The 25,798-nt window shown below is 43.0% G+C and overlaps 1 protein-coding gene across 8 annotated transcripts in view; it reads left to right on the forward strand.

The window, feature by feature from the left end:
• Positions 1 to 25,798, forward strand: part of PRDM5 (PR/SET domain 5) — a 181,940-nt gene that overhangs the window by 56,977 nt on the left and 99,165 nt on the right. For 6 of the 8 annotated variants that reach the window (XM_060186090.1, XM_060186091.1, XM_060186089.1 and 3 more), the window contains 4 exons: positions 17,463 to 17,658; positions 18,412 to 18,586; positions 21,066 to 21,158; positions 21,424 to 21,545. In XM_060186090.1, the coding sequence (XP_060042073.1) occupies positions 17,463 to 17,658; positions 18,412 to 18,586; positions 21,066 to 21,158; positions 21,424 to 21,545 (586 nt within the window). The remainder of the gene's footprint in view (positions 1 to 17,462; positions 17,659 to 18,411; positions 18,587 to 21,065; positions 21,159 to 21,423; positions 21,546 to 25,798) is intronic. The other 2 variants (XM_060186092.1, XM_016192187.2) reach the window with 1 other exon arrangement.

Below are 25,798 nucleotides of genomic sequence, written 5' to 3' on the forward strand. Positions count from 1 at the left end.
CTTTCTTTCTGAATTACCTGTTTTATTCAGTGAAAGAGACTCTTTCCTCTCTATAACAGCTGTGCTTTCTTGGAAAGGCCCAACTTTGGTGCCCTGAGAACTGCAGCCGGACATAGTCACCAGGCAGAGCTGGGATCAGCACAGGAGTCTCTGTCTAGTTTCATAGCTGAATTTAATTGAAATTGAGGTCTGTTTAAAGGCCCCTCTGAGAGTCTTTGGTACAGGGGTGATGACAGTGTCTTTAATCCCTTCTAACACTGCTTTGCCCTCATGTCAAGGAGAGGTCGAATGCACTATGGTCGTGCTTTTTGCCATGAGCACAACATGAATTTTTGTTAGCTCCCCTGAGGTGAAAGCTTTTTTTGTTTTAGGGGAACAGTAGCAGGAGTGGCAGGCTCCTCAGGGTTCAAAGTCATATCTGAGCTGAGGGCAGAGAGCATAATAGTGGGTCTCCTGGCTGATGGTGGTGGGTCAGCTTTCTGGTTGGTTGGGATCCTTTCTGGAGGCTTACATTCCAGAAACATTGAGTTGGTAAAAGAAGATCTTCAGGTTTTTTTGCATAGTATTATGAATCACTTGCATTCCAAGTTGCGTTGAAAATTTGGGGTATTCAGGAAATTTTTTATTTCAGCTGTCTGTCCCAGGGGTGAAGTAAATGAGAAACATTTGTTGATGATGTGGCTTGCTTGGTGGAAAACGTCAATACTTGGTCCAATTTTCTTGGACATGGGATTAAGAATTTGAGGTCTGTTTTGGCATAGTACTAGAACTCCTTCCCGGAGACCCGATTATGTTTCTAGCTTTGTAATTTATTTGATTTTTTGCTTTGGAAATACGGTTTAACTATCTGAATTATTGAAGAAGGAGCCCAGGAAGCAAACAATCCTCCCCACATGGACACGTTTCAGAAGAGTCAGTAGAACTGTAATTTTCAGGCTTCTGAAAAATATTTCCAAAGGCACCAGAAAATTCTAAATGTGAAAAAATTGTGACTTCCAGAGAACCAAGTGAACATTTTGAGTTCTATAAGAAATAGGTGATTTTTAATGGAATTTTAATTTTGCTGTGTGCAGGAAAGAGAGAAGTACAACTATATTTGAAAGATTTGATCAAAAAAGAAATATCAACTTAGTGTTTTAGGGTTCCTTGAGATTCTCTGCTGTTTGTGATCAAACATTATTTGTTTAGATCTAGAGTTAGATCGAGGTAGCATCTGGCATCTGTTCTTAGCTTCCTTTTGTCCTTAGGTTACTCTCTCTTCCTTTTAGATATGTTAGTATGTGGAAATTGACATTTAAATCTCTTGAAATCAGTCATAATACTGCAGAGTATGTCTGGTTGGGGGGGGGGGGATTTTGAATGGGTGGACCTTCTTGTTACTCTCACCCCAGCAGCCATCTTGGTAGTTAGTTCCCTTCGCACTTCCATTGAATACCCACCCTGCTTCCCTCTGCCCACCTCTTACCCAGCAGTCACCTGGAGCCTGAGCCTGTTTTTGGCTGATAAGCAGATTCTGTGAGTCACCTCTACTACAGTGTGATTTTAGAGCTTTGTTTCAGAATGGCTCTCCTCTGAGCATGGCTGTAGTAGTATCAGCTATCTATTGCTAAGGGGCCAAATTTCTCCAAATGTTATCAGTTGTGAACCCCCCCAAAACATTTGTGGTTTCTTTGTTTTTCTTAGTGTTAGGGGTTCAGGAGGAAGTTAGGCAGATGGGTCTGACTGGGGCTGATGGAAGCTTCATCTTCTTAGGTTGGAGATGTCATTCAACAACCCCTTCCACTCCCTCCCCTCCCCCCTCCTCCTCCTCCGTGTTCTCTCTCTCACTCATTTCAGCAGGACACTGCGGGTTACTTATCAGATCAGCCTTTCCTGGGGCTGCTCACCTCTAGGGCAGTTTGTGGCTGTCAAAAAGAGAGGGAAAGGGGGCTGGGTGGTAATGCAGCGGGTTAAGCGCACATGGCAGGAAGTGTAAGGACCGGCATAAGGATCCCGGTTCCAGCCCCTGGCTTCCCACTTGCGGGGGGGGGGGGGGGGGGGGGGATCGCTTCACTGGCGGTGAAGCAGATCTGCAGATGTCTGTCTTTCTCTCCTCCTCTCTGTCTTCCCCTCCTCTCTCCATTTCTCTTTGTCCTATCCAAAAACAAAGACATCAATAACAATAGTAATAACCACAACAACGATAAAACAGGGGCAGCCAAAGAGGGGGTGGGGAATAGCCTCCAGGAACAGTGGATTTGTGGTGCAGGCACTGAGCCCCAGCAATAACCCTGGAGGCAAAAAAAAAAAAATTACCCTCCCAGGGCCAGTGACACTCCTTACCTGGACAGCATGTTTGTGCTTGGCCCCACCACAATGAAGTAAGCCTTGGTGCTGCGATCTCTTTCACTCTCTCTGTCTCTCTACTTCTAAACCTAAACAAATAAACAAACCACCCTCCCTAAAAGTCTCCACAAAGGACTGGATTCTATAGTCCCTCTGATTAGATAGCAAGGGATCACTTGGCCTACTGGCACTCACCCAGGGACCCCAACCTGTTAGAAAGTAAATTGTCCCTACTGACCCCTGCTGGAGTCAGCCTTAAGGAAGGACCCTCACGCCCCCCAAAGTAGCCTGACCTCCTGATGATCACACTTTTATACATGCCCCCCAGCCCTGCACTGCCCTGGGGTCATCTGTGATGCTACGTCCAACAGAAATGATGGCACGGCATTTCCAGAGGTAATTTGTAAAATACTGTGATTCTTCTTCTTCTCCTCCTCCTCCTCTTCTTTTCTCTTTCTCTCTCTCTCTCTCTCTCTTGCCTCCAAGGTTATTGCTGGGCTTGGTGCCTGCACTATGAATCCATTGCTCCTGGAGGATTTTTCCCGTTTTTGTTGCCCTTGTTGTACTTTCTATTGTAGTTATTATAGTTGTTGTTTGATAGGATGAGAGAAATCAAGAGGGGAAAACAGAGATGGGGAGAGAAAGATAGATACCTGCAGATCTGCTTCACCGCTTATGAAGCGACCCCCCTGCAGGTGGGGAGCCAGGGGCTTGAACTGGGATCCTTACGCCAGTTCTTGTGCTTCATGTCATGTGTGCTTAACCCAGTGTGCTATCGTTCCCGGGAGGGGTAATTTTAAGCAGTTAGTGCCTGGCTTTGCCCCTTGCTGGCTGGCTGGCTGAAGAGTTTACTTAATTTTCTTAAATTCCTTCATTTGATAACTAGCAATTATTTGGTTATTTGCAATGGGCTGGCGCTTGTGCTGAGTGCTGGAGATGATACTCTAGTTTAAAAGATGATTTAGGAAGTGGTCTGGGAGGTGGCGCAGTAGATAGAGCATTGGATTCTCAAGCATGAGGTCCCAAGTTCAATCCCCGGCAGCACATGTACCAGAATATCTGTCTCTTTCTCATTAATAAATATATATATATATATATATATATATATAATTTTTTTAAAAAAAGAGATGATTTAGGGAAAGATAGAAACAGGCTGGGGATATGGATGTACCTGCAAATGCCCATGTCCAGTGGAGAAGCAAATGCAGATGCCACACCTCCCACCTTCTGCACCCCATAAAGATCTTTGGTCCAGACTCCCAGAGGGATAAAGAATAGGGAAGCTTCCAATGTGGGGATAGGATATGGAACTCTGGTGGTGGAAACTGTGTGGAATTGTACCCCTGTGATTTTACAGTCTTGTTAATTATTATCAAACCACTAATAGCCTAGTGTCTACAAAAAGACACTCATGCCTGTGGTTCTGAGGTCCCAGGTCATTCCCAGGTACCATCATAAACCGTGTCCTGGTGGGGAAAAGAAAGGGGGAAAAAATCCACAGCAGTGAAAACCCTGTTTGTCTTTATGGATGAAAGAATTACGATTTGGCTGACTCCTTTGGATTCTGTGACAACTAAATGAGATCACATGCCAAACACCTGGCCCTCACATGCACCAGTCTGTGCTAGTGGGAATTTTCACCTGCCAATCCTGACTTTATATTTCTGTCTCCATATTAAATAAGAAAACCCATTCTGTTTCTTAACATATTCTTCTCATGTGGACTGGCATAATTTTAGGCATATATAAGACTTCTCAAATAATTTTGTAAATCACTAATACATTTTAAAAAATAAAAATAAAAAACAAAAAGGAAGATTTCTCAGTAAGCACTCACCATTCCAGATGAATTCTGCTCAGTAGAATGGCTAATTTTCCCAGACCTGCTCCTTACCAGGATAGCTGGCTCCTTGCCTGAGCAGTTCAGTCCTGGGTTCACCCAAGTCTTTTTTTCTAAATTAATTAATTTATTTTTCCTTTTGTTTTGTTGCCCTTGTTGTTTAACATTGTTGTGGTTATTGCTGTTGTTGTTGGATAGGACAGAGAGAAATGGAGAGAGGAGGAGAAAACAGAGAGGAGGAGAGAAAGAGACACCTGCAGACCTGCTTCACTGCCTGTGAAGCGACTCCCCTGCAGGTGGGGAGCCGGGGGCTCAAACCAGGATCCTTACACTGGTCCTTGCGCTTTGCGCCACGTGCACTTAACAGCTGTGCCACCGACAGACTCCCCCTCCCCCAATTCTTTTTACCAGGACATTGTATATCAGCTTGCAGTAACTGTGTGGCTTCTTTGGAAAGACTATAGCAACTTTCTAGATGCAAGAAGAACCCTGTGGAAAAGGTGTCTTTTTTTTTCATTGTCTAATTTTTTTATTTATTTAAGAAAGGAGAGATTAACAAAACCATAGAATAAGAGAGGTACAATTCCGCACAATTCCCATAACCCTGTGTCTTAACTGTACTCTGTATAAACCTCAATTATATTTTTAAGTCTGGCAGTCCAAGAGAAGGATTGAAAATCATTATGTCTGGTTGTGAAAAGACATTTCTGACCCCACATCTAAGAGATTTTTAACTCTCCTCTTTTCAATTTCAACTATCTTTTGTTTTAAACCTTCTAGTCATATAGTCAGTTCCAGTGTGTTTAATGCAATATATCTAGGTCTCAAATATTAGGTACTCTGGGTTCTTGCCCTGGTGATACTGGGAATATTATCAAATAGTATCTTTATACTTTAATTGAAACATTTTAAGCTACGTGGTTGTGCACCTGGTTGAGCACACATGCTATAATACACAAGGACTGGGGTTCAAGCTCCCTTATCCCGACCTGCAGGGGGAAAGCTTTGCTAGTGGTGAAGCAGTGTTTCAGCTGTCTCTCTGCCTCTCTCCCTTCTCTGTCACCACTTACCCTCTCGATTTCTGACGGTCTCTGGTCTCTATCCAGTAAGTAAAGATGATATATTTTTATAAAAAGAAAAATTTTAAGTTCAACATAAACACGATTTATCTTAAAATTACAAATAAGTTTTTTTTTTTTTTTCAAATAGTAAGTTTCCAATGGAGGGAGTGGGGATGTGGAACTCTGATGGTTTGGAACAGTGTGGAATTATTTTCCTGTTGTGTCATAATTGGGGTCCACTGGTGATATTAGTTGTTAAAGAATATAATGAAAAGAAAAAGGTGAAACAAGTAACACAGACATCCCATTTACCAGAGGAGGCAATTTGACAAGTGTTTATACATAGCTACATGTATATTTTATTTGTAGGTACATGTGTATATACATGGCTAATACTTATAAATGCATACATGTATGTTGTGTATATGTATAGTGTTACGATCTAGACAGTTTAAACTTAAGTATACTTGCCAGTCACAAAGATAATTTTGTTTGCAAATATAAGAGGGACAGGACTTTTTTTTTTAAGGTGTAGAGATACAAAGTATTTATTATACAAATAAATATACTATCATATAATATGAATAATAAATATAATTAACTATTTAAGGGTAGGAGAACTATTAGGGGAGATGCAGGAAGGCATGGTGATGACCTTTTTTATAAGGATGCTGTGAAATCATCCATCACATCCATCACTTGCACCTTCTGGTGCAGAATGGGTCTGTGCATGTTAAAGTGTAGAGGGACATGCTGGGGGTGGCCCAGTCCCGACAGATCCGCAGGGACTTGGTCCCCTCTCAGGCATGGAGGGCCAGCAGGGCCAATGCTCTGGGCACCTTGGGGCCCCCATGCATGTCGGGGGAGCACCAGCAGATATCTTCCCTGCTATACAGAGTAGAGAAGACGTTCTCCTTGTAGTGCCGAGGCACCGCCATCTTGGTGTCCTGGTAAGGGGAGCGCTTGATAATGTGGGGTGGTGCGGGCCAGGTGTTTGTTCCACCTGCAGAGATGCCTGGGGTCTCCTCAGAGATCTGCTCCAGATGGCAGGGCTCTGTGATGATAGAGACAGAAGTGGAGTCTTCTGGTCCCTGGGGCAGCAGCTCAATGGTTGGCAGCTCACCCATTTCCTGTGCACAGTCTTGTTGGTGTCCTATCAGTGTATCTGGGGCTGATGTTGTGCCGAACCACATATCATGGGGCGAGTCACTCCTGTGAGGATGTTGTGATGGGGGCGGTGCAGGGCGTGCTGCTGTCCTATGTTGCCCCTTCAGGCCTGCATGGATAGGGGGCACTGAGTGGCGCCCAGGGCCAGTGTGGACGGGCCCCGCAGTATCACTGGGGCCACGTGCATCTGCATGAACAGGGACTGCTGCCAGGTGGCTTCTCCCTGATACAGGATGCAGAAGGTCTGCTCATCCAACGGGGTTCCCAGGGGCTGGGAGTTCCTGGTGACATCCTGGAATCCCATCCAGGGGCCTCTCCCACCAGCAAGTACAGCTCTCCCCAGCTGGCTCCTTCTCAGCTGCCTGGGCTTGGGGTCCAGCCGACCTGCGGTCTCCTCAGACATCTGTTCCAGATGGAAGGACTCACATGTCCCGTCCTCCCACTATACAGGGAGGGTGTCCTGGGTAGTTGTTTCAGGCTGGTTCTTGTCCTTAGCACAAGAGATGCAGCTCTCCAGATAGGAATGCCACTCTTGCTTTCGCTGAACAGATGAGAAAGTAACCATGAAGCTGTTGCTGGGCCAGCCTAGAACCAGTGACCTCCTGTCTCTGCTGGTGGCTCTCTTGGACCTCTCCAAGTAGGCAGACACCCACAGGCTGCACAAAGGCAGTGAGTGCTTGATCCTGAAGCTGCTTTTAAACTTTGAGTTAGAGATGAACAAGATGCTGGAGTCTAAGTACAGCATGAGCCTGCCTCCTGCGGTCCCTTTTGACTGTGGCTGTGGTGGTCGGCAGCAGACTGCCACAGGGCCCCTGCCAGGCGTCCTCTCCGTCAGAAGCAGCTGCATCCTCAGAAGACCCTCTCAAGCAGGGGAATCAGCCAAGATACCCTGAAAGCCTGGAGGGCTCTCAGGTGGAAGCAGACATCCTTCACTCTTTACTCTTTGACTCCGAAGAGGAAGTGAGAGTACAACACCTCCAAGTACTGCCAACTTTGTCCTCAAGTCTGAAGATCCCGCAGTAGCCATGGCCACCGGAGCTGTGATGCCACATTCTAAGGCTTGTGACATAACTGACATACTGCAGGGCAGCTTCCTAGGGCCAGCTGTGCCCCCGGCTGTTGATCTTTAAAGACTTATATGATGGTAGCCTCACATGCAGGTGTAAGAGAAAACTTTTAGGGAGTCGGTCGGTAGTGCAGCAGGTTAAGTGCATGTGGCACAAAGCACAAGGACCTGCTCAGGGATTCTGGTTTGAGCCCCGGCTCCCCACCTGTAGGGGAGTTGCTTCACAAGCGGTGAAGCTGGTCTGCAGGTGTTTATCTTTCTCTCGCCCTCTCTGTCTTCCCCGCCTCTCTCCATTTCTCTCTATCCTACCCTACAACAACAACATCAATAACAACAATAAAACAAGAGCAACAAAAGGGGATAAATAAATAAATATTTTTAAAAAGAAAGAAAGAGCTTTTAGTTTTACTGACCCAGGGATAGTACTTGTCTAGAGAATAGTATCATGATTAGGATGTTCACAGGGACAGTTAAGTATATGTAGAGTTTTAAGATCTAGATAGTTAAAATGAAGCCTATTTGTCAGTGACAAAGATGATTTTATTTGCAAATATAAGAGGCAGGACTTTTTTTTTCAAAATTAAAAATGTATTTTGTGATCGGTTTTAGTTTTTTTTTTTTAATGGTCAGCATTAAGACAGCCAGTAAACAAACTGCAAATGAAGGCAGTTTAATCTTCACATAACACAAAAAAGACAAGAGCTACACTTAGCCACATTTGGTACTTTATGCTTCCTTAGAGACTGATCTAATCCTCTTCGATTATGTTGTGATAATTCTCGAAAATCTTGCATGGTCTAACAAAGATATCTTGGAAAAGGAAAAGGGAAGAATTCTTCCTGACTGAAGACTCTTTTTCAGTGGTGTTTTAGTGTGTGAAGAAAGTATGGAGTCTAGAAGAAAGAAAAGTTCTAATCTTTGAATCAGGCCTTTCCTTTCACTTGAAGTTTTGTTTAACTGGAACCTAGAAAGTAAACAAGTATATCTTTATCTTGTCTGAATCATATCAAAACTATATGCCTTATCTTTTTTATTATATTTAATTAAATGAGTAATCAGTTTGCTGTTGTGTTAATGATTACTTACACTGATATTTTATAATTGTTTTATTTAATTCACCTTGATGGATGGAGAAGATTAAAATAACAGCATTGCCTAACTTTCCCCACCCCTGGAGTTAATTCTTTTGAGATATAACTGTATGTAGCTGTTTTGTTAGCTTTTCAGAAAGAGACAGGATCAGAGACATAACCTTTTTTTTTTAATTGGGGGATTAATGATTTACAGTCAAAAGCAAAATGCAATAGTTTGTACATACATAACATTTCCTAGTGGCTAAAAAGCATTAAGATATAAAGCAAAAAAATGGTTTAATAATCAGGAACCTCTAAAGGTAAGAGTATAGCAGGTGAATTTGGGGTCTTCATGTTGGAAGAAGCTAGGAAGTCTATTTAGGTATATTCCAAGAGGCCCATGACTTTACTTATTTTTGACTGATCCCAATAGCTAACATGCAGGTGGGCTAGGAGTAGTGTCTGGGAAGATGGTGTCAGCATTGCGGATAAGACTAGAAGGCTGGATCAGGGCAGAGACAGTAGCTCCCAGATGTAGGAAAAGTATATAAATCCCATTAACTATAAACCCCATCAATCTGACCTAGGACCCATGTCTATTCATATTTAGCACAGGAGCCTATGAAACCCCTGCATCCCGGTCAGTCTGAGGTCTGAACGCCGCCATCTTTCTTTGAGACAAAGTAGGAACTTATCTTTAGCTGTGACGCTCTCTTGTGGTGCTAGGGCTGAAACTTGGGCTTTATGTATGGTAAGGTATATGCCCTACCTGGTGATTTATCTCTCTGGCTTTTATTTACTTACTTATTTACAGATTTATGTATTTAATGAGAAAGAGAATGAACCCCCCCTCCCTCCAACCTAGGCAGTGCTGGGGAATGACCCTAGGGCCTCACACAGGCTTGTTCTGTACTCTCCCACAGAGCTACTGCCCCAACTACAACAAACATCCTCAGAGATTTCTCCTTTTCATCTTTACCCTGTCAAATCAACCCGATCCAGTTACCCTATCATCTTCCTCAAACGCTTCCTCTGCAGCTCAGTTCATCTGTTCAATCCCTCCACGCTGTTCAATCCCTCCACACATTTCTGTTTCAACCTAGTTTCTACAACCTTCCAGTAATACTCCTGTGTGTGATGGCCTACTTAGTAATCCCATTCCCTTCTGGTCTGATATTGTCCCAATCCTCCTATCCAAATCATAAAATTCAGAATGAATTTCAGATGCAGGTGGGACACTCTGTCTGGAAATTCCATGCCAGCTTGAATCTCAATGGCTCCGTGTCTTCTCCTTTTTCTGTGTTTTTATTTAACCATTTCTTCTGAAAGCTCCCAGAACAGGCAGAGCGCTGCCAGGCAGGGCCAGTTGTGGGTTTTTTTTTGTGAGCTTGGGTAGATACCTGGCCTGAACCCAGGTCCTTGTGCAATGTAATGTGTGCTTAGCCAGGTGCGCCACTAGACAGCACTTGCTAGGAGCACTTCCATTTTTACTTTTCATTCATTGGTGCCTGGATTATTTATATAGAGTTAAGTCAGGTCGTTATAGTAACTGGGACCAGTGGCAACAGACTGGAAACACTTGGCATCAGGCATACAAGTCAGACAATGAGGAAGGAACTGAGGTGCTCTGGGCACCGTTCAGCAGATTCTAGGGTAGTAAGTAAGGGGCTAGGAAAGTCTGGGCATCAGTTCAGTGGAAGCCAGTTAAAAGAGGTTTTTGTGTAATATTCAGCAAATCTGGGTACAGTGTACATAGAAAACAGAGACCCTGGTCTCCATGGCATTACCTTTGTCACAAATTTCAGGCCTGTCAATATTGATCACTTATTTTTAAATTAAAAAGGTGAAGTCAGGGGCTTAGAGATAGAACCCAGATTTTTTTTTTTTGCCTCCAGGGTTATTGCTGGGGCTTGGTTCCTGCAACTACTAACCCACTGCTTCTGGAGGCTACTTTTTCCCTCTTTGTTGCCCTTGCTGTTTATCGTATTGCTGTTGTTATTATTATTGTTGATGTTGCTGTTGTTGGTTAAGACAGAGAAATCGAAAGAGTATGGGAAGATAGAGAAGGGGAGAGAAAGATACACACCTGCAGACCTGCTTCACTGCCTGTGAAGCGACCCCCCCCCCCCTGCAGTTGGGGGCCGGGGGCTCCAACTGGGATCCTTGTGCTTCGCACCATGTGCACTTAACCCACTGTGCTACCACCCAACCCCCAGAACCCAGATCTCACTTTGCCTGAGGCTGTGAGTTTGAGACCCAGAGCCACGAGAAGACATCCTGGATAGTACTAAGATAACTCTAGAATGGTAAAGTAGTGCTGTGATGTCTCTCCTCTCTCTGTCTTTCCCACTCCACCCCCTTGCTAAAAAAAAAAGTGTGAACAGAAAATTGGAAATTGGGAGCAGTGAGTACCTATGGTATCATTCTTGCTTGAGGCTCTGGATATATTTCCTGTCCCCTCATTAAAAAAAAAATAGATAAATGAAGTTCCTTAGGTTTGTTTGTTTGTTTACTTATTTATTTTATCTTTCCTGTAAAGAGCCCCAGCTTTCCAGGATCAAGGAACTCATTTCTCACAAAGCACCTTTTTTTTCCCTATCTACTCTTCATCTTTTTCTGTTAGCTTTTCTCTCCACCATGCCACGTGCGTTTTGCCAAGTGCTTCTTGCTCTGCTATCTCTAATTGCATCCCTATCACAAGGCGTGTGTTAGTGACATGTATGTGATTGTTAGTGATTTGTTTATAGACTTGATTTATCCTTTAATATCCTGTCCTGTTCTGAGGAGTCAAATGAAATGGCTTATTATAAGCTGTGGTGAGAAAAGAGTTTATGGAAACTGATTTTTTTTTTTTTAAACACCATTTTTCTGCTTGGATCTGATCAATTTACTCTAAAGATGGAATCAGTTTTATCTGACACTGCTCTCTTATCTTTCATGTTTTGACTTCCCATTCTTTCCCTTGATTTCAAGAGGCTTTCTTTTGAGTCTCAAAAGTTAGTAATTAAAAAAAAAAATTTTTGTTCAAGTTACTGATTTGTCAAATTATATGACTGGCAATTTTAAGAGGGGGAACTGGTGGTCACATTTGCTTATGTTACTAGGATCAGCTCTTTTTTAAGTAGTCCACTTTTCTAGACAGGCCATTTACTCTTACTGGTTTATAACAGCAAAGATTTACTTCCTGGTCATGTGAGTAAGGCCAGCTGGATGTGTGAGGCTTTTCACAGCTGCTGACACTTCTTATCAGGGATGCCCACTTCCTGGCAGAGGGGCCAGAATATTGGTCAAAATATGTGGTGATTCTTGCCATTCCTTGGTCATAGTTAATTTTGTTTCTTATCACATTTTCTGCTTCAGGCATCTGGTCAGCCTAGTAGTTTAGTCTCCTAGTAGTTTGGTCTGTTCTTTCTATGGGAAAGAGAGCAAGATACATTGAAATGCTGTCATCACATTTTAGTAGTGTCTTGATTTCATTTATTTTATCTATTATTATTATTAAATTTATTTTAAATTTTTTTACCAGAGCAATTCTCAGTCCTGGCCTATGGTGATTCCAGGGATTGAACCCTGAACCTTGAAGCTTCTGGCATAAAAATCTTTTGCATAACTCTATACTGTCTTTCTGCCTATTATTGTGTCTCATTTTTAAAGATTTTGGGCTTAGGGGCCCGGTGGGGGAACACCTGGTTAAGTTCACACATTCCAGTGCACAAGGAGCCAGGTTCAAGCCCTTGGTCCCTACGTGCAGAGAGAAAGCTTCATGAGTGGTGAAGCAGGGCTGCAGGTGTCTCTATCTCTTTCATTCTCTGTCTCCTCCTTTCTAATTTTTCTTTGTATCTAGGAATAAAATATTAAAAATAAGTTAAAATTGATTTTTTATTTCATTGTTAGATTAATCTTTTTTTTTAAATTTTTTTTTTAAATATTTATTTTATTTATTCCCTTTTTGTTGCCCTTGTTGTTTTATTGTTGTAGTTATTATTGTTGTTGTCATTGTTGGATAGGACAGAGAGAAATGGAGAGAGGAGGGGAAGACAGAGAGGAGGAGAGAAAGATAGATACCTGCAGACCTGCTTCACCGCCTGTGAAGCGACTCCCCTGCAGGTGGGGAGCCGGGGTTCGAACCGGGATCCTTATGCCGGTCCTTGTGCTTTGCGCCACCTGCGCTTAACCCGCTGTGCTACAGCCCGACTTAGATTAATCTTAATAGGGGATTTTTGCAAAGTCTGTTTATCGTAATGGAAAGATAATTTTTCCCCATTGTGTCTTGTCAGTTCTGTATAGTTACCTCCTAGAAAGATGATATTGATATGCAAGTTCAGATGGACTCAGGGTTTCAGTAAAGAGTTAAGTGAGAGGATGTTAAGTATTAAATTCTTTTTTTTTTTTTTGTCTCCAGGGTTATTGCCATTGCCGGGGCTCGGTACCTACACCACGAATCCACTGCTCCTGGAGGCCATTTTTTTCCCTTTTGTTACCCTGATGGTTTTACCATTGTTATGGTTATTATTATTATTATCATTGTTATTGATGTCATTGTTATTGGATAGGACAGAGAGAAATGGAGAGAGGAGGGGAAGACAGAGAAGGAGAAAGAAAGACAAATACCTGCAGACCTGCTTCACTGCCTGTGAAGCAATTCCCCTGCAGGTGGGGAGCAGGAGCTCAAACTGGGATCCTTGTGCTGGTCCTTGTGCTTTGCACCACATGCGCTTAACCTGCTGCACTACCGCCTGACCCCCATGAAATTCTTTTTTAAATGTTTAATTTTTTTTTTTTTTGCAGAGCCTGGGCCACTCTTAAGTTGTGGTTTTTTTTTTTTTTTTTTCATTCAGATAAAGTGAGAGAGGGAGAAGTGGAGATTGAGATAGATACATATAGAGTAGGGAGAGAGAAAGAGAGAGAGAGAGACCGACCATAGCACTGGAGCTTCTTCCCATGTCCTGGAACCTCTCCTGCGATGCTGGAACTCAAACCCAGGACACATGCTTCTCAGACCTCTGAAATCCTCACTTACTCTTTCACTGCATTTTCTTCTGTGCACCTTCATCACTTTTCTGCTCCTTCTGTTGGTTACTGTGCAGAAGTCCAAACTGTTCCCTCTCACCCTAGTATAACTTGTCTAAATTTCTAAGCCCAAGATGTGTTTGAAGACAGAGAAAAATTGAGAAAGGAGGGGTTGACGGGGGTGGGGTAAGATAAAATACTTGCAGACCTGCTTCACCACTTATGAAGTGGCCTCCCTGCAGGTGGGGAGCTGGGGGCTTGAACCAGGATCTTTATGCTGGTCCTTGTGCTTCGCACTATGATCCCTTAACCTAGTGTGCTACCGCTGGATGACCCCTGTACTTGACCTTTCCATCCATACCTCCCAAGGAAGAGCTGATGAAATAATGTAGTGGAAACCTTTAGAAAGCTACAACATGCTCTGTCATTGCGAGATAACGCGATTTCTTCTGAGTGTTCTTAGTAGCTTTTCTGGGGTTAGCAGTAGTTAGCTGAAAAGTGCTTTGGCAGGATCACCTGGAAGTAGCAGCAGGGCCCAAGAGCCTCACTCTCCTAACCCCTAGGCAGTTTAAGAAAGCCACTCAGTGGGGGAGATAGCTTTAATGGTTATGCAAACAGATTCTAATGCCTGAGGTTCCAAGGTCTCAGTTTCTATCCTGCGCACTGTACTCTGATAAAATATGAAAGAAAAAAAATTAAAAAGCCACTCACTCCAGGGTGGGGGGGGGTATAGTTAGCATAATGGTTATGCAAAGAGACTCTCTAGCCTGAAGCTCCGGAGTCCCAGGTTCAATCATCCCCACCCCCACAGTCACCATAAAACAGAATTGAGCATTACTCTGGTAAAGAAAAGGGAGGGAAGAAAGAAGGAAGGAAGGAAGGAAGGAAGGAAGGAAGGAAGGAAGGAAGGAAGGAAGGAAGGAAGGAAGGGAGGGAGGGAGGAAGGGAGGGAGAGAAGGAAGGAGAGAAAGGGCCACTCATTCCTAAAATTTAAATGCAATGAGTCATTGTTGAGGGGCTGTGTTCAGGAAGACAGGCCAGGACCCATTGGCCAGAAATGTCACTCAAGATAAGGAGAAATGAATTTCAATCTGTTGTAACCAGGCTAATGACAACAGAACATTATTCTGGACCCCAGAGCTATGGGTCCACAACTTTAAAAGCCTCTGTTCCTGGGAGGACCCTACAGCTGGGTAATTTGCTCCAGAATCTCCAGAGAATGGAAATATGGATGATTCTGATAACCAGAGGGTTTGAAGTAGGTAAATCTTATGAGGAAAAATTTCTGGGTTGATTACTGTAAGGTAGGCAAGAAAACATTTGATAAGGAGACTTCTTAAAACTATTGTGGGAAGGGGCTGGGCAATTGACTTTACCTGTAAAATCTCCAGAAAGACAGTGTCAGAATTTTCTCTGCTTGTATCTGAAAATATCTTGAAAGCCTCCACAACACTCATATGGGATTTGGCCGTAGGACCCCTACTCACTGGTATATTAAGATTTCCTTGTTAGGGAGGCGGCTCAGCAGTGTTTGAGGCTCTGTGTTCTCTACCTGGCACTGCATCTGCCAGAGCTCTGCCTACCCCACTCCCTTCCTCTAATAAAATAAATTTAAAAAATTGCTTTTATCAGAGTCCCTAAATAGGCATGCTGTGTCTTATGGTTGCAATTTTAAGTACATGCTATCATACTTAAAAATGAAAAAAAAAATCTCTTCTTATCAAGGCCATCACAAAATTAATTACTAATGTGCCAAAAAGATGTTGCAATTAACTTTCTTGGCTACTGATCAGATAAGCATGAAGATTTACGACTGTGCTCTGAGATTTTCATTAGGTGAGTCCTTTGTTGGTTTGGATGATCCCCTTCGCAAGTGCCTTTCAAACTCTGGGAAATACCACTTCTCCTGATGAACTGTCTCCCAGTATTCTTAATTTACAATCATTTTTATGTTTCTGGCTATATGACGATCGAAAACATCCGGGGCCAGGCAGTAGCACATCTGGTTAAGTGCACACCCATTACAGTGCACAAGGATCCAGGCTCAAGCCCTTGGTCCCCACCTGCAGGGGAAAGTTTCAGGAGTGGTGAAGCAGGGCTGCAGATGACTTTCTAACTCCCCCTCCCCTCTCCATTTCTCTCTGTCTCTATTCAGTAATAAAATATTTTACAGAAAATCTAAGAATGCTCTTAAGTATTATAAGAACATCTTTTAATTAACTGTAGTCAATAGTTAAAGATTTGCTTCAGTGCTTTCAGCTTTTGAATCAAGCCTCCCCTGCAAGTATTTGATGAAGATGGTTATTTCTGTCACTCCCATGGAATTTCTCTAATATATATTGTTTTCACAAGGGCAGAGAAATCTATTGTCCAGAAAAACACGCACACAGCCTTAAATACTGAATGCAGACTTCCCCTTTTCCGATTCTCAAAGCAGTTACCGCCTAACAGTTTGACGTGTGCCTTTTCCTGTTTTTCTAGGCCCTTCTGCTTGTATGTACACACCCACACGCACACATTCGCATCTCTCTCCCTCCCCAGTCCCTTCTCCCCTCCTCTGAATTCTAACTTCCTCTTGTGTGTCTCCCCCTCCTTGACATAAGATCCGACCAGAGGAGGGAAGGCTTTGTTCTGTGTTCTGTGCTTTATTGAATTTCACTCCTCGTGGAGCTTATTGTCTTTGGTTTCCCCCTCATGCCCACCACGAAGGTTCAATAAATCCAGCTCGGCTTTGCTTCTCTTCATTCCCCAACAGCCTCACTGGGAACCCTTCCTGAACAAACCCTCAGCTAAGTAAAAGACAGGTAAGTAAAAGACAGGAAGTTCAGGGGGGACCCCACCAGCCAGCAGTACAGCCCCAGCTAGTGCTTCCCTGGTGATTGGCCCCGGCCCAAGGTGGGGGGGGTATTGTCCCTGTAGACGCCAAGGGTGAAGCTTCTGGGGTTCCCACTCTTCTTCTCTGCTGTGGGTTGAAGTTTGTGCAGCACTAGCTAGCTATGCATCATTGCTACCCTGTCTGATTTTTATCTTCTAGAAATTTATTAAAAAAACATCCCTCTGATGACAGTGACCTGAACTTTAAAAAAATTTTTTTTTTTTAATTTTCTATCTCACTAGTGGGAGAAACACAGGATAACTCAGTCAGTGCTTTGTTCTTCCCAGGTGCCTCGTCCAACTATTGGGAAAGTCTATTCCGGGTCCAGCTTTTAGAGATTCTTTCAGGGTTCATTCACAGTTCCTCTGGTTTGTGTTGTGACTTGAAAGTGTCCTTTTTTTTTCTTCCTGTTTTGGAATTAATGGAATCAATCATTCATATACACTGGTCTCTGTCTCTGTGTGTCTCCCTTAGTCTCTCTTTCTCTTTCTCTTATGTGAAAGACTTCACTACTGAATAGATTTCTGTATTTATGGGCCTATGATAGCATAACTGCAAAAGAGCAGTTAATAATGCAAATTGTTTTTTTTTTTAAGTGTTAAATGAAAGTGCTGGGGAGGTCATATTATGGTAAGCTCTCATACTTTGATGCCTGAGGCTCAGAGTGACCAGGTTTAATTTCTAGGACCACCATAAATCAGAGCTGAGCAGTGTTTTTTCTTTCTCTCCTCTCTGTCTCTTATTAAAGTAAATAATTAAATGATTGCTGTATTTAATTTGACATGTATAAATGTCCCTGTCATTTTATTTTGTATTTTACATGCCAGATGATGAAAATTGCCAGTTTTTTTCTTTTTAATATACTTTTAAATAAATTGGTATTAAAATAAAGCAACGCTAACATTCCATGTGCTCACTATAATGGGTGTATCTTCAAATAATTGTTGAGTGATGGTCATAAACCAACAAACTGTTCAGTGTATTTTTTTTAAAAGCCATGGTGAGATGATTCTGACAACAGCATTTCTCTTTCATTTTGCCTCAGGAAGGAGAAAACATTTTCTATTTGGCAGTTGAAGATATAGAAACAGATACAGAGCTCTTGATTGGCTACCTTGACAGTGACCTAGAGGTCGAAGAAGAAGAGGAGGAGGAGGAGGAGGAGGAGGAGCAGGTTGACACAGTGATGAAAGAAGGAGAAGTCAGGACTTCCAAAGGACAGTCATCAGCTGGCAGAAACGGTATTGCCTCTAATTGGTGGTCTGAGAGGTTGACAGTTATGAGAGGAACACCATTTGAACAGTGATGGAATTATAGTTATAGATAATAGATAAGTCAGATTTTGTCAGAACTGCTCTGAGTCTCTCCAGCTCTGTACCCCTCTTCCTTCCTTCCAGCAGGAGGAGAAGCTAAGCTAGGCTTGGGTGAGGGATGTGCCCTGGGGACTGGCAAGGCCACGAGGACAGGAATGGCTCCTTGTGAGGATTTGGGTATTCCTGCCCTGAATTGGCTACAGTAGCCTCCCATCCAAGCCAGTCACCGGCTCTCTGAATACAGAGACATGCACAAGGGTCCAGGTAGGTTCTTAAAGACCACTTCTGGGTATTCTTAGCTTTTTTGTTTGGGATTTTTTTGAGAACCTGGAGCTTCAGTGAGTCTCTTTCTGTCTTGTTCACTGAGGCTTTTTGCAAGGTTGCTGGGTAACTAGGAACTTTGATGAGCTTTGGGAGACCTGTTTCTTCAGCCAGGCCATCCAGGTGGTGACACAGTAAAATGATTAAAAATACATTTCTCTCTACCAACACTCAGTTTTTTTCCTGGACAACATGATCAATGTTAACACTTAACACAACACTAACAATAGACAGTATGATTCGCTAATCTGATAGCCGTTAGCACAGTTAGTTCTTATTTTAAAGTACAAGCAGCCCCAAGAATTCTGGCCTCTGGATTTGTTATCTGCTACATCTGTTTGTTTCCTTATAAATGTTCAGAGCATGTGAGCTGCAAAGAGGACCATACCTGCCCCCACTGTGAGTCAAGCTTTTCGTGTGAGGAAATCCTTGCTGAGCACCTTCAGACTCTGCACCAGAGGCCCACAGAGGAGAAAGAATTTAAGTGTAAGAGCTGCGGGAAGAAGTTCCCAGTAAAGCAAGCTTTACAAAGGCAGTAAGTACAGTTACAGATAAAAATCTAACACTTCATTTAAACTCTTCCATGTGGTTTGTCATAAAGTTCCTAACCTGTGTTTGTGATCAAGATGGAGATGGAGATGGAGAGGGGAAGACTCAACATTCATCTTCATTAACTCAACCTTCCCTTCCTGTATTTAATATGCTTGCTTTTGAAACTTCTTCTTCTTTCTTTCTTTCTTTCTTTCTTTCTTTCTTCCTTTCTTTCTTTCCTTCATTCTTTCTTTTCTTCCTTCCTTCCTTTCGTTCTTTCTTTCTTTCTTTTTCTTTCCTTTCTTTCCTTCCTTCCTTCTTTCCTTCCTTCTTCCTTCCTTCCTTCCTTCCTTCCTTCCTTCCTTCCTTTCTCTCTCCCTCTCTCTCTCTCTCTTTCTCTTTCTTTCCCTCCAGGGCTATCGCTGGTGCTTGGTGCCTACACTACAAATCCACTGCTCCTGGAAGCCAGTTTTTTTCCATTGTTGTTGTTGTTACTTTTATTGTTGTTTTTGCTGCTGTTGTTGGATAGGACAGAGGTAAACTGAGAGAGGAAGGGGAGATAGAGTAAAATAGACATCTGCAGACCTGCTTCATTGCTTGGGATGCGACCCTACTGCAGGTGGGGAGCCGGGGGCTGGAACCAGGATCCTTGCGTCAGTCCCTGCGCTTCGCACTGTGTGCATTTAATCTGATGCACCACTGCCCAACTCTGGGAAACATTTTCATTGTCATGAAGTTTGAGGAGTAAACCTGCTTTATGCCAATCACTCTTTGTGTAATGGTTGCCACTAGATGCCAACCCCTTTGGCTTACTAACCTGAAATCCAGATACACATGATTCTGCTTCTCGTTGGAGGGGACAGATCAAGTTTCATCAGTACATGAAAAGTTTGATTAGGGGCTGGTGCAGTGGGGCACCTGGTTGATTGCACATGTTACAGTGTGAAAGGCCCCAGGTTCGAGCCCTTAGTCCTCACCTGCAGGGGGAAAACTTTGCAAGTGGTGATGCAGTGTTGCGGGTGTCTATCTCTCTTTCTTCCCTTACCTACTTGATTTCCATCTCTATCCAATAAATAAAGATAATAATAAAAAAATCTTAAAAAAAGGAAAAAGTTGATCAATGGAGATTGTTCAGAGGCTAAAGAACACAGAGGCATCTGAGGAAGTGCTGTTCACAGCAGCTTTGGAGGAATACTTTAATGACAAAAAAGATGCAGAATTTGATAAGAGGAATTAAATGATTGCACACAGTTCTCTGTACACCTTGTTATTCTAACTAGTTATGCTAACAGCACATACAATCACCCTTTCCCTTACATATGTTTTAGTATAGGGATAATTAGGAATGAGAAAGTAGAGACATAAACTTAAAAGCATTTTTGACAGCATCTCATCTTGCATGTGAGCAAGAAATCTTTCGAGTAGGTTTAATTTTTCATGTTTTTATTCACTTAAGTAAAATTCTGGAGTACACCACATGTCACAGCAAGACTATTTCCATATACTTCATTCATCTGCTTCAGTTTAGAGAATTTAAGGCGAAGTTTTTTGCATACAACATTAGCTTTTGTAATAACAAGAGATTCAACATTTGAAAATCATTGGCTCTTAAGAGAATAGTCAAGATCTACATGCTTTTCAGTGAATAAACTTAAAAGCTCTTCCTTGAACCTAGTGTCTTTTTTTTTTACATAAGAGATGCTTTTGCTGAAGTAGGTCTGATATTTAAATTAAGTAACACTCAACTGTAAACCATTAATCCCCCAATAAAGAAATTAAAAATGGGGGCTGGGCAGTGGCGCACCTGGCTAAGCGCACGTTAGCGTGCAAGGACCCGGGTTCAAGCCCCCGTCCCCACCTGCAGAGGGAAAGCTTCTCGAGTGGTGAAGCAGGGCTGCAGGTGTCTCCCTGTCTCTCTCCTCCCTATCACCTCCTTCCTTCTCGATTTCTGGCTGTCTCTATCCAATAAGTAAATAAAGATAATTAAAAAATTAAAAATAAAATAAAAACAATAAACTGGGGGCAAGGACCGGTGTAAGGATCCAGGTTCAAGTCTCCAGCTTCCCACCTACAGGGGGGTTGCTTCACAAGCAGTGAAGCAGGTCTGCAGGTATCAGTCTTTCTTTCCCCCTCTGTCTTCCTGTTCTCTCTTGATTTCTTTCTGTTCTATCCAACAACAGTAATGATAACAATGACAAGGGCAACAAAATGGGACAAGTGGCCTCCAGGAGCAGTGGATTCCTGGTGTAGGCACCAAGCTATAGAGATAACCCTGGAGGCAAAAAAAAAATTAAATTAAGTAATACTGAAAAATTGAAAGGACAGAGTGAGAAAAAGGACACTCTAAGAGCAACTTGATTTCATGTAGAAATATTTGTAAAATTCTGTCTGAGATATCTAGTGTTTGTTTCTTTTCTCCCCCATCCCCACTCCATCCACCCCACCCCCCCAATTTGGTCTCCTCCTCCCCCCCCACCCCCCAGTGTTCTTCAGTGCACAGCGAAAAGCAGTCAGAAGGATTCTTCCCGAAGGTTCCAGTGCTCTGGTTGCAAGTCTCCCTTCAACTCAGCATCAAGGTTTTGCATCTGGGTTATCAAATACCTGAGCCATAACAGCAGGTTGCTTTTTGCATGTACACTCTCCTGCTTAGTGGATCTCTCTCAAAATGGCTGCAGACTTTCAACACTTTCCTCCTGACCTTCCCAGGCGCAGTGCACGCAATGGCCCCACAGCTCTCCTTGGGAGCATGCTTCCCAATGGCCAGGCGAATTGTGACTCAAGTTCTGCCGATGGCCTTTACCTCTCCTTCCCCCTTTGCCCCTCTTCCTGCCTGTCTTGTAGTTTTGAGCTGCACCAGGCAACTTGCCGGGGGGACGCCAGTTTCGTGTGCAAGGCTGACAGCTGTGGGAAGAGGCTGAAGAGCAAGGAGGCCCTGAGAAGACACCAGGAAAACGTCCATGCTGGTGAGAAGTCAGCGGAGGGTCCTTTGGAAAGAGCCTCGGGTGATCTGTTTTTAATTCTCGCTCTGGAGGATGAGAGCTTGCTTTTCTATCGTCTTTCTCACAGATGTGGCTTTCTGGCTGTGGGTTTTTGTCTTTTTCATTCAACTCTGTCCCTTTTTCAAGTTGATTTCTGCAGCCTTTGCCATTTTTTTCTATCTCTGGGTGGATCCTCCTGGAAACCTAGCCCGGACTCTAGTTGTGGTTGGTAGTCAGGGATTCTTTCTAAATAGTGTTTCAACATGTGAAATTTCTCTTTGGGCAGGTAATATTTTAAATCACTGATGCCCTTCTGCCTTTTTGTTTTTACAATAAAATTCCATTTTCAAAATAGCTTCTATTTCCCTCTTGTTGAAAAAGAAAAAAAAAAAAAAGAGATAGTGGTTTCAGTGTGACATGGGGATCAAATATGTTTGCATTAGTCAAACCGATCTATTTGAATTCCTCCTAACAGCTTAGCTCGACAGTAAAACAGATTTAAAATTTGTCACTTAAGTTTCATCTGCTTAGCACCTGGTAAATACATTTTGGCATGAAGATTAAAATCACTTGTCTTGACTTGAGCAGGTGGCTAGATTGCCCTTGTTAGCTTTCTCATTCCTTGGTGTCTTTGCCTTAAAGATGCATAAATAAAGAAATAAATGGAAGAGGCTATAGGGCCCTGTACTCTGCTCAGGTACTTTGTTTTGCTCTTGATTTCTGAGGAGTTTTTGTAAACAAGTCTTTCTGCATCAAAAGACAGTGGAACTCTTTTTTTTTTTCTCCTATTCCTCTTATTCTCACACCGAGGAGAAAGGCATTGTTGGTAATCAGCTTCTGTTTCCTCTCGTTTTTCATTGCTTCAATGATAAAGTTACAAAGGTTGGTATGAGCATGGCCTTTGGATCCCACTCTCTAGCTCGAGTTTGAGCTGTGTCTTGCATGAGTGTTATCTGAAAGCTATGGCTGGTGGAAGGCAACTTCAGGCTGTGCCTGCCACTAGGACTTCATGGTCTCTTGATTACAATTTTTCCTTTGGAAAAGCACAGGTCCAAGTTAGGGAAGATGCCACTTAAAAAGAGTTAATTGTACTTGTGCCATCCCTGTGCTTGCAAAAGGCAAGCAGAACGTTTTGATAGACCTGTCTTCTTTTTAACAAAAAGCTGTTATGTTTAAAATGCTGTTCCTAATTTTCTCTGTCTTTGTCTGCAATGTATTATACCAGATCTTTCATGTCATTTTTAAAAGTTAACTTTGCTGAACTAAGTAAAAAACCAGATGCACACTGAGACTTGGGGAAACTTGTGTTCTCGTTCTTGAAGCATGTGGTCTTCAAGCTGTGCTATAAGCATAATTGCTTTGAGGCTTCTTGTCAGTTGGCCTTGGCTATTGTTACTGTGCTGTGATGGACTCTACAGCTCATGATGATTTTGCAGGACATAACGTCTGTAAAGAAATTTTCAGTTTTTCTGTGTTGTGGATAAACTGTGAAATTTACTGTGTCTTGGCCAGAGATCCCTATGTGTGTTACTTTCTGGGGACTGATACATGGTCTATCATTCTTTCTCTCTTTCCTCTGTGAGTTTCGTGGACATTTGGAGAAGGAACATTTCATATTCAAAATAGGAAGCAAAGTGAGGTTCGTACACATGGTTATGGAGTCATTTATGACTGAAAGATAAAAAGGATGTGAGGAAAGGGGAAGATGCCAAATGTAATGAAGACCTATGATGCTAGATGGTATGTTTCCTAAATTGAACATACTTGAGGAGAGGGACCTAGGTTTTCTTTTATTATTATTTTATTTTGCCTCCAGGGTTATCATTGGGGCTCCGTGCCTGCACTATGAATACACTGCTCCTGGAGGCTATTTTTTTCCTTTTGTTGCCCTAGTTATTTATTGTTGTTATTACTATTGTTGTTATTGCTGTCATTGTTGTTGGATAGGACAGAGAGAAATAGAGAGAGAAGGGGAAGACAGAGAGGGGGAGAGAAAGATAGACACCTGCAGACCTGCTTCACTACTTGTGAAGCGACCTCCCTTGCAGTTGGGGAGCCAGGGCTCAAACTGGGACCCTTAGGCTGGTCCTTGCTTTTCGTGCCATGTGTACTTAACCCACTGCGCGACTGCCCAGCCCTGGGGACCTGTTTTTAAATGTGGGTCACCTTTTCCCCTAGACACTGTAACCTGTGCTGGTTGGTTCTTAGGTCACCTTCTAGAAGCATACCCACATTGTGCATGACTTCCCGGTCTGTGGCTACATCCCCCATACTGCTGTATGAATTTCTCATACTTCTAAGGCTTCGTGAGCAAAGTGCCTTTGTATATTTTTGACAGCTGAATCTGTAAGTCAAATATCAGATGAACTGGATAGAAGAAAACTAAGATAGCATCAGGTCTACTTATGGTTTTGTAGATACTGTTGACTTTGAGCCCAGAGAAACTGAGAAGATGGTGAGGACCTTTCCAGGTCACTAGGAGGAAAACAGTGTGAAGGGACAGCTTGAACTGATGTCCCTTCTCTCTTTTGTTTATAGATTCTGTGGCTGCTAACAATGATATTTTGCCTTGATGGGAGATGATGTTTGTCTCCATTCTCAGTCAGACTGTCATAAACTCTTGTCGTATTCTTTTTTTAATGTTTTAATTATCTTTATTTATTTATTTGATAGAGACATTCAGAAATTGAGAGGGAACGGGGAAATAGAAAGACAGAGGGACACCTGTAGCACTGCTTCACCACTTGTGAAGCTTTCCCTATGCAGGTGGGGACCTTGAACCTGGGTCCTTGTGCAGTGTAACAGGTGTGCCACCACCTGGCCCCTACTCTTGCCACATTCTAAAGAATCTAGGATTCTACCCTGAACTGCCTAACAGACAAGGATCGAGCCTCAAGGAGCAGCTAGTATCAGGGATGAGAGGGCAGTAAAGGATTATGGATTTTAGGAGAAAAATCCCAGTTGGGGGGGGTTGGAATAGAGAGAATATTGTTCCACACTGACTCCTTATATAAACAGCATGTGTGAGAAGAAATCAGCGACCAAACAAATACATGCTGTCACGTGCTTCTTTCAGTAGGACAGTTTTCTTAACTAGCAGCCACGTGACTTGTTATTCACCAAGGAACATTTTATTGGTTATAGTGACTTATGGATCTTCATTCATTTAGCTGTTTTTTTTTTTTTTTTTTGCCTCCAGGGTTATCGCTGAGACTCTGCCTGCACTACAAATGCACTGCTCCTGGAGGCTGTTTCCCCCCTTGTTGTTTATTGTTGTTGGATAGGACAGAGAGAAATGGAAAGAGGGCAGGAAGACAGAGATGGGGAGAGAAAGATAGATACCTGCAGACCTGCTTCACCATCTGTGAAGGGACCCCCCCCCCTTGCAGGTGGGGAGCTGGGGGCTCGAACCGGGATTCATAAGCCAGTCCTTGTGTTTTGCACCATGTGTGCTTAACCTGCTGTGCCACTGCCCAGCCCCCCCTTTTTTAAATGAAATCAACACCTTTCATACACACATAGAAGAATTCAGCATTCACACACACGCTTTCTTTTTTATTGCCACCAGGGTTATCAAATCCACTACTTCCAGCAATCATTTTACCTGTTCCCCCCCCCCTTCATTTTATTTTACAGGACAGAGAAAGAAATTGACAGGGGGTGGGGTGAGCAGAGAGGGAAAGAGACAAGAGATGCACTTGTAGCCCTGCTTCACCAATCATGAACTGCCCCCCTGTAAGTGGGAACTGGGGGCTTGAACTGAGATCCTTGTGCATGGTAATGTGTACACTCGACTGGGTGCACCACCGCCTGGTCTCTGTTCTCTCTTTTTCTGGTCAAGTTTGTGTATGATAAACTTGTGGTGAAGCCACTGGGACTAGCCCAGAGTATAACTGTTTAATGAGCCTTCTTGTCTTTTCTGTCTCTTCCTCCTCTCTCAGCCCCACCTGCCACTGTCCCTCTGCCTGCCTCTCTTCCACTGACTGATATGACTTAAGGTTGTACCTACTGGGGGGGACAGGGAGGGAGTTCCTTGCATCTAGGCTACACTATTTAGCTTGCTGAAACCAAGGCATTACTTTAAATTTTATTTATTATTGATTAGAGACAGAGAAATTAAAAGGGGAGGTGAGGGGAGAGAGAGAGAGAGGGAGAGACCTGCAGCCCTGCTTCACCACTTGTGAAGCTTCCCTCCTGCAGGTGGAGACCAGGGGCTTGAACCTGGGTCCTTGTGCACC

The sequence above is a fragment of the Erinaceus europaeus genome, chromosome 2, assembly GCF_950295315.1.
Source record: "Erinaceus europaeus chromosome 2, mEriEur2.1, whole genome shotgun sequence".
In the NCBI taxonomy this organism is placed as follows: domain Eukaryota; kingdom Metazoa; phylum Chordata; class Mammalia; order Eulipotyphla; family Erinaceidae; genus Erinaceus; species Erinaceus europaeus.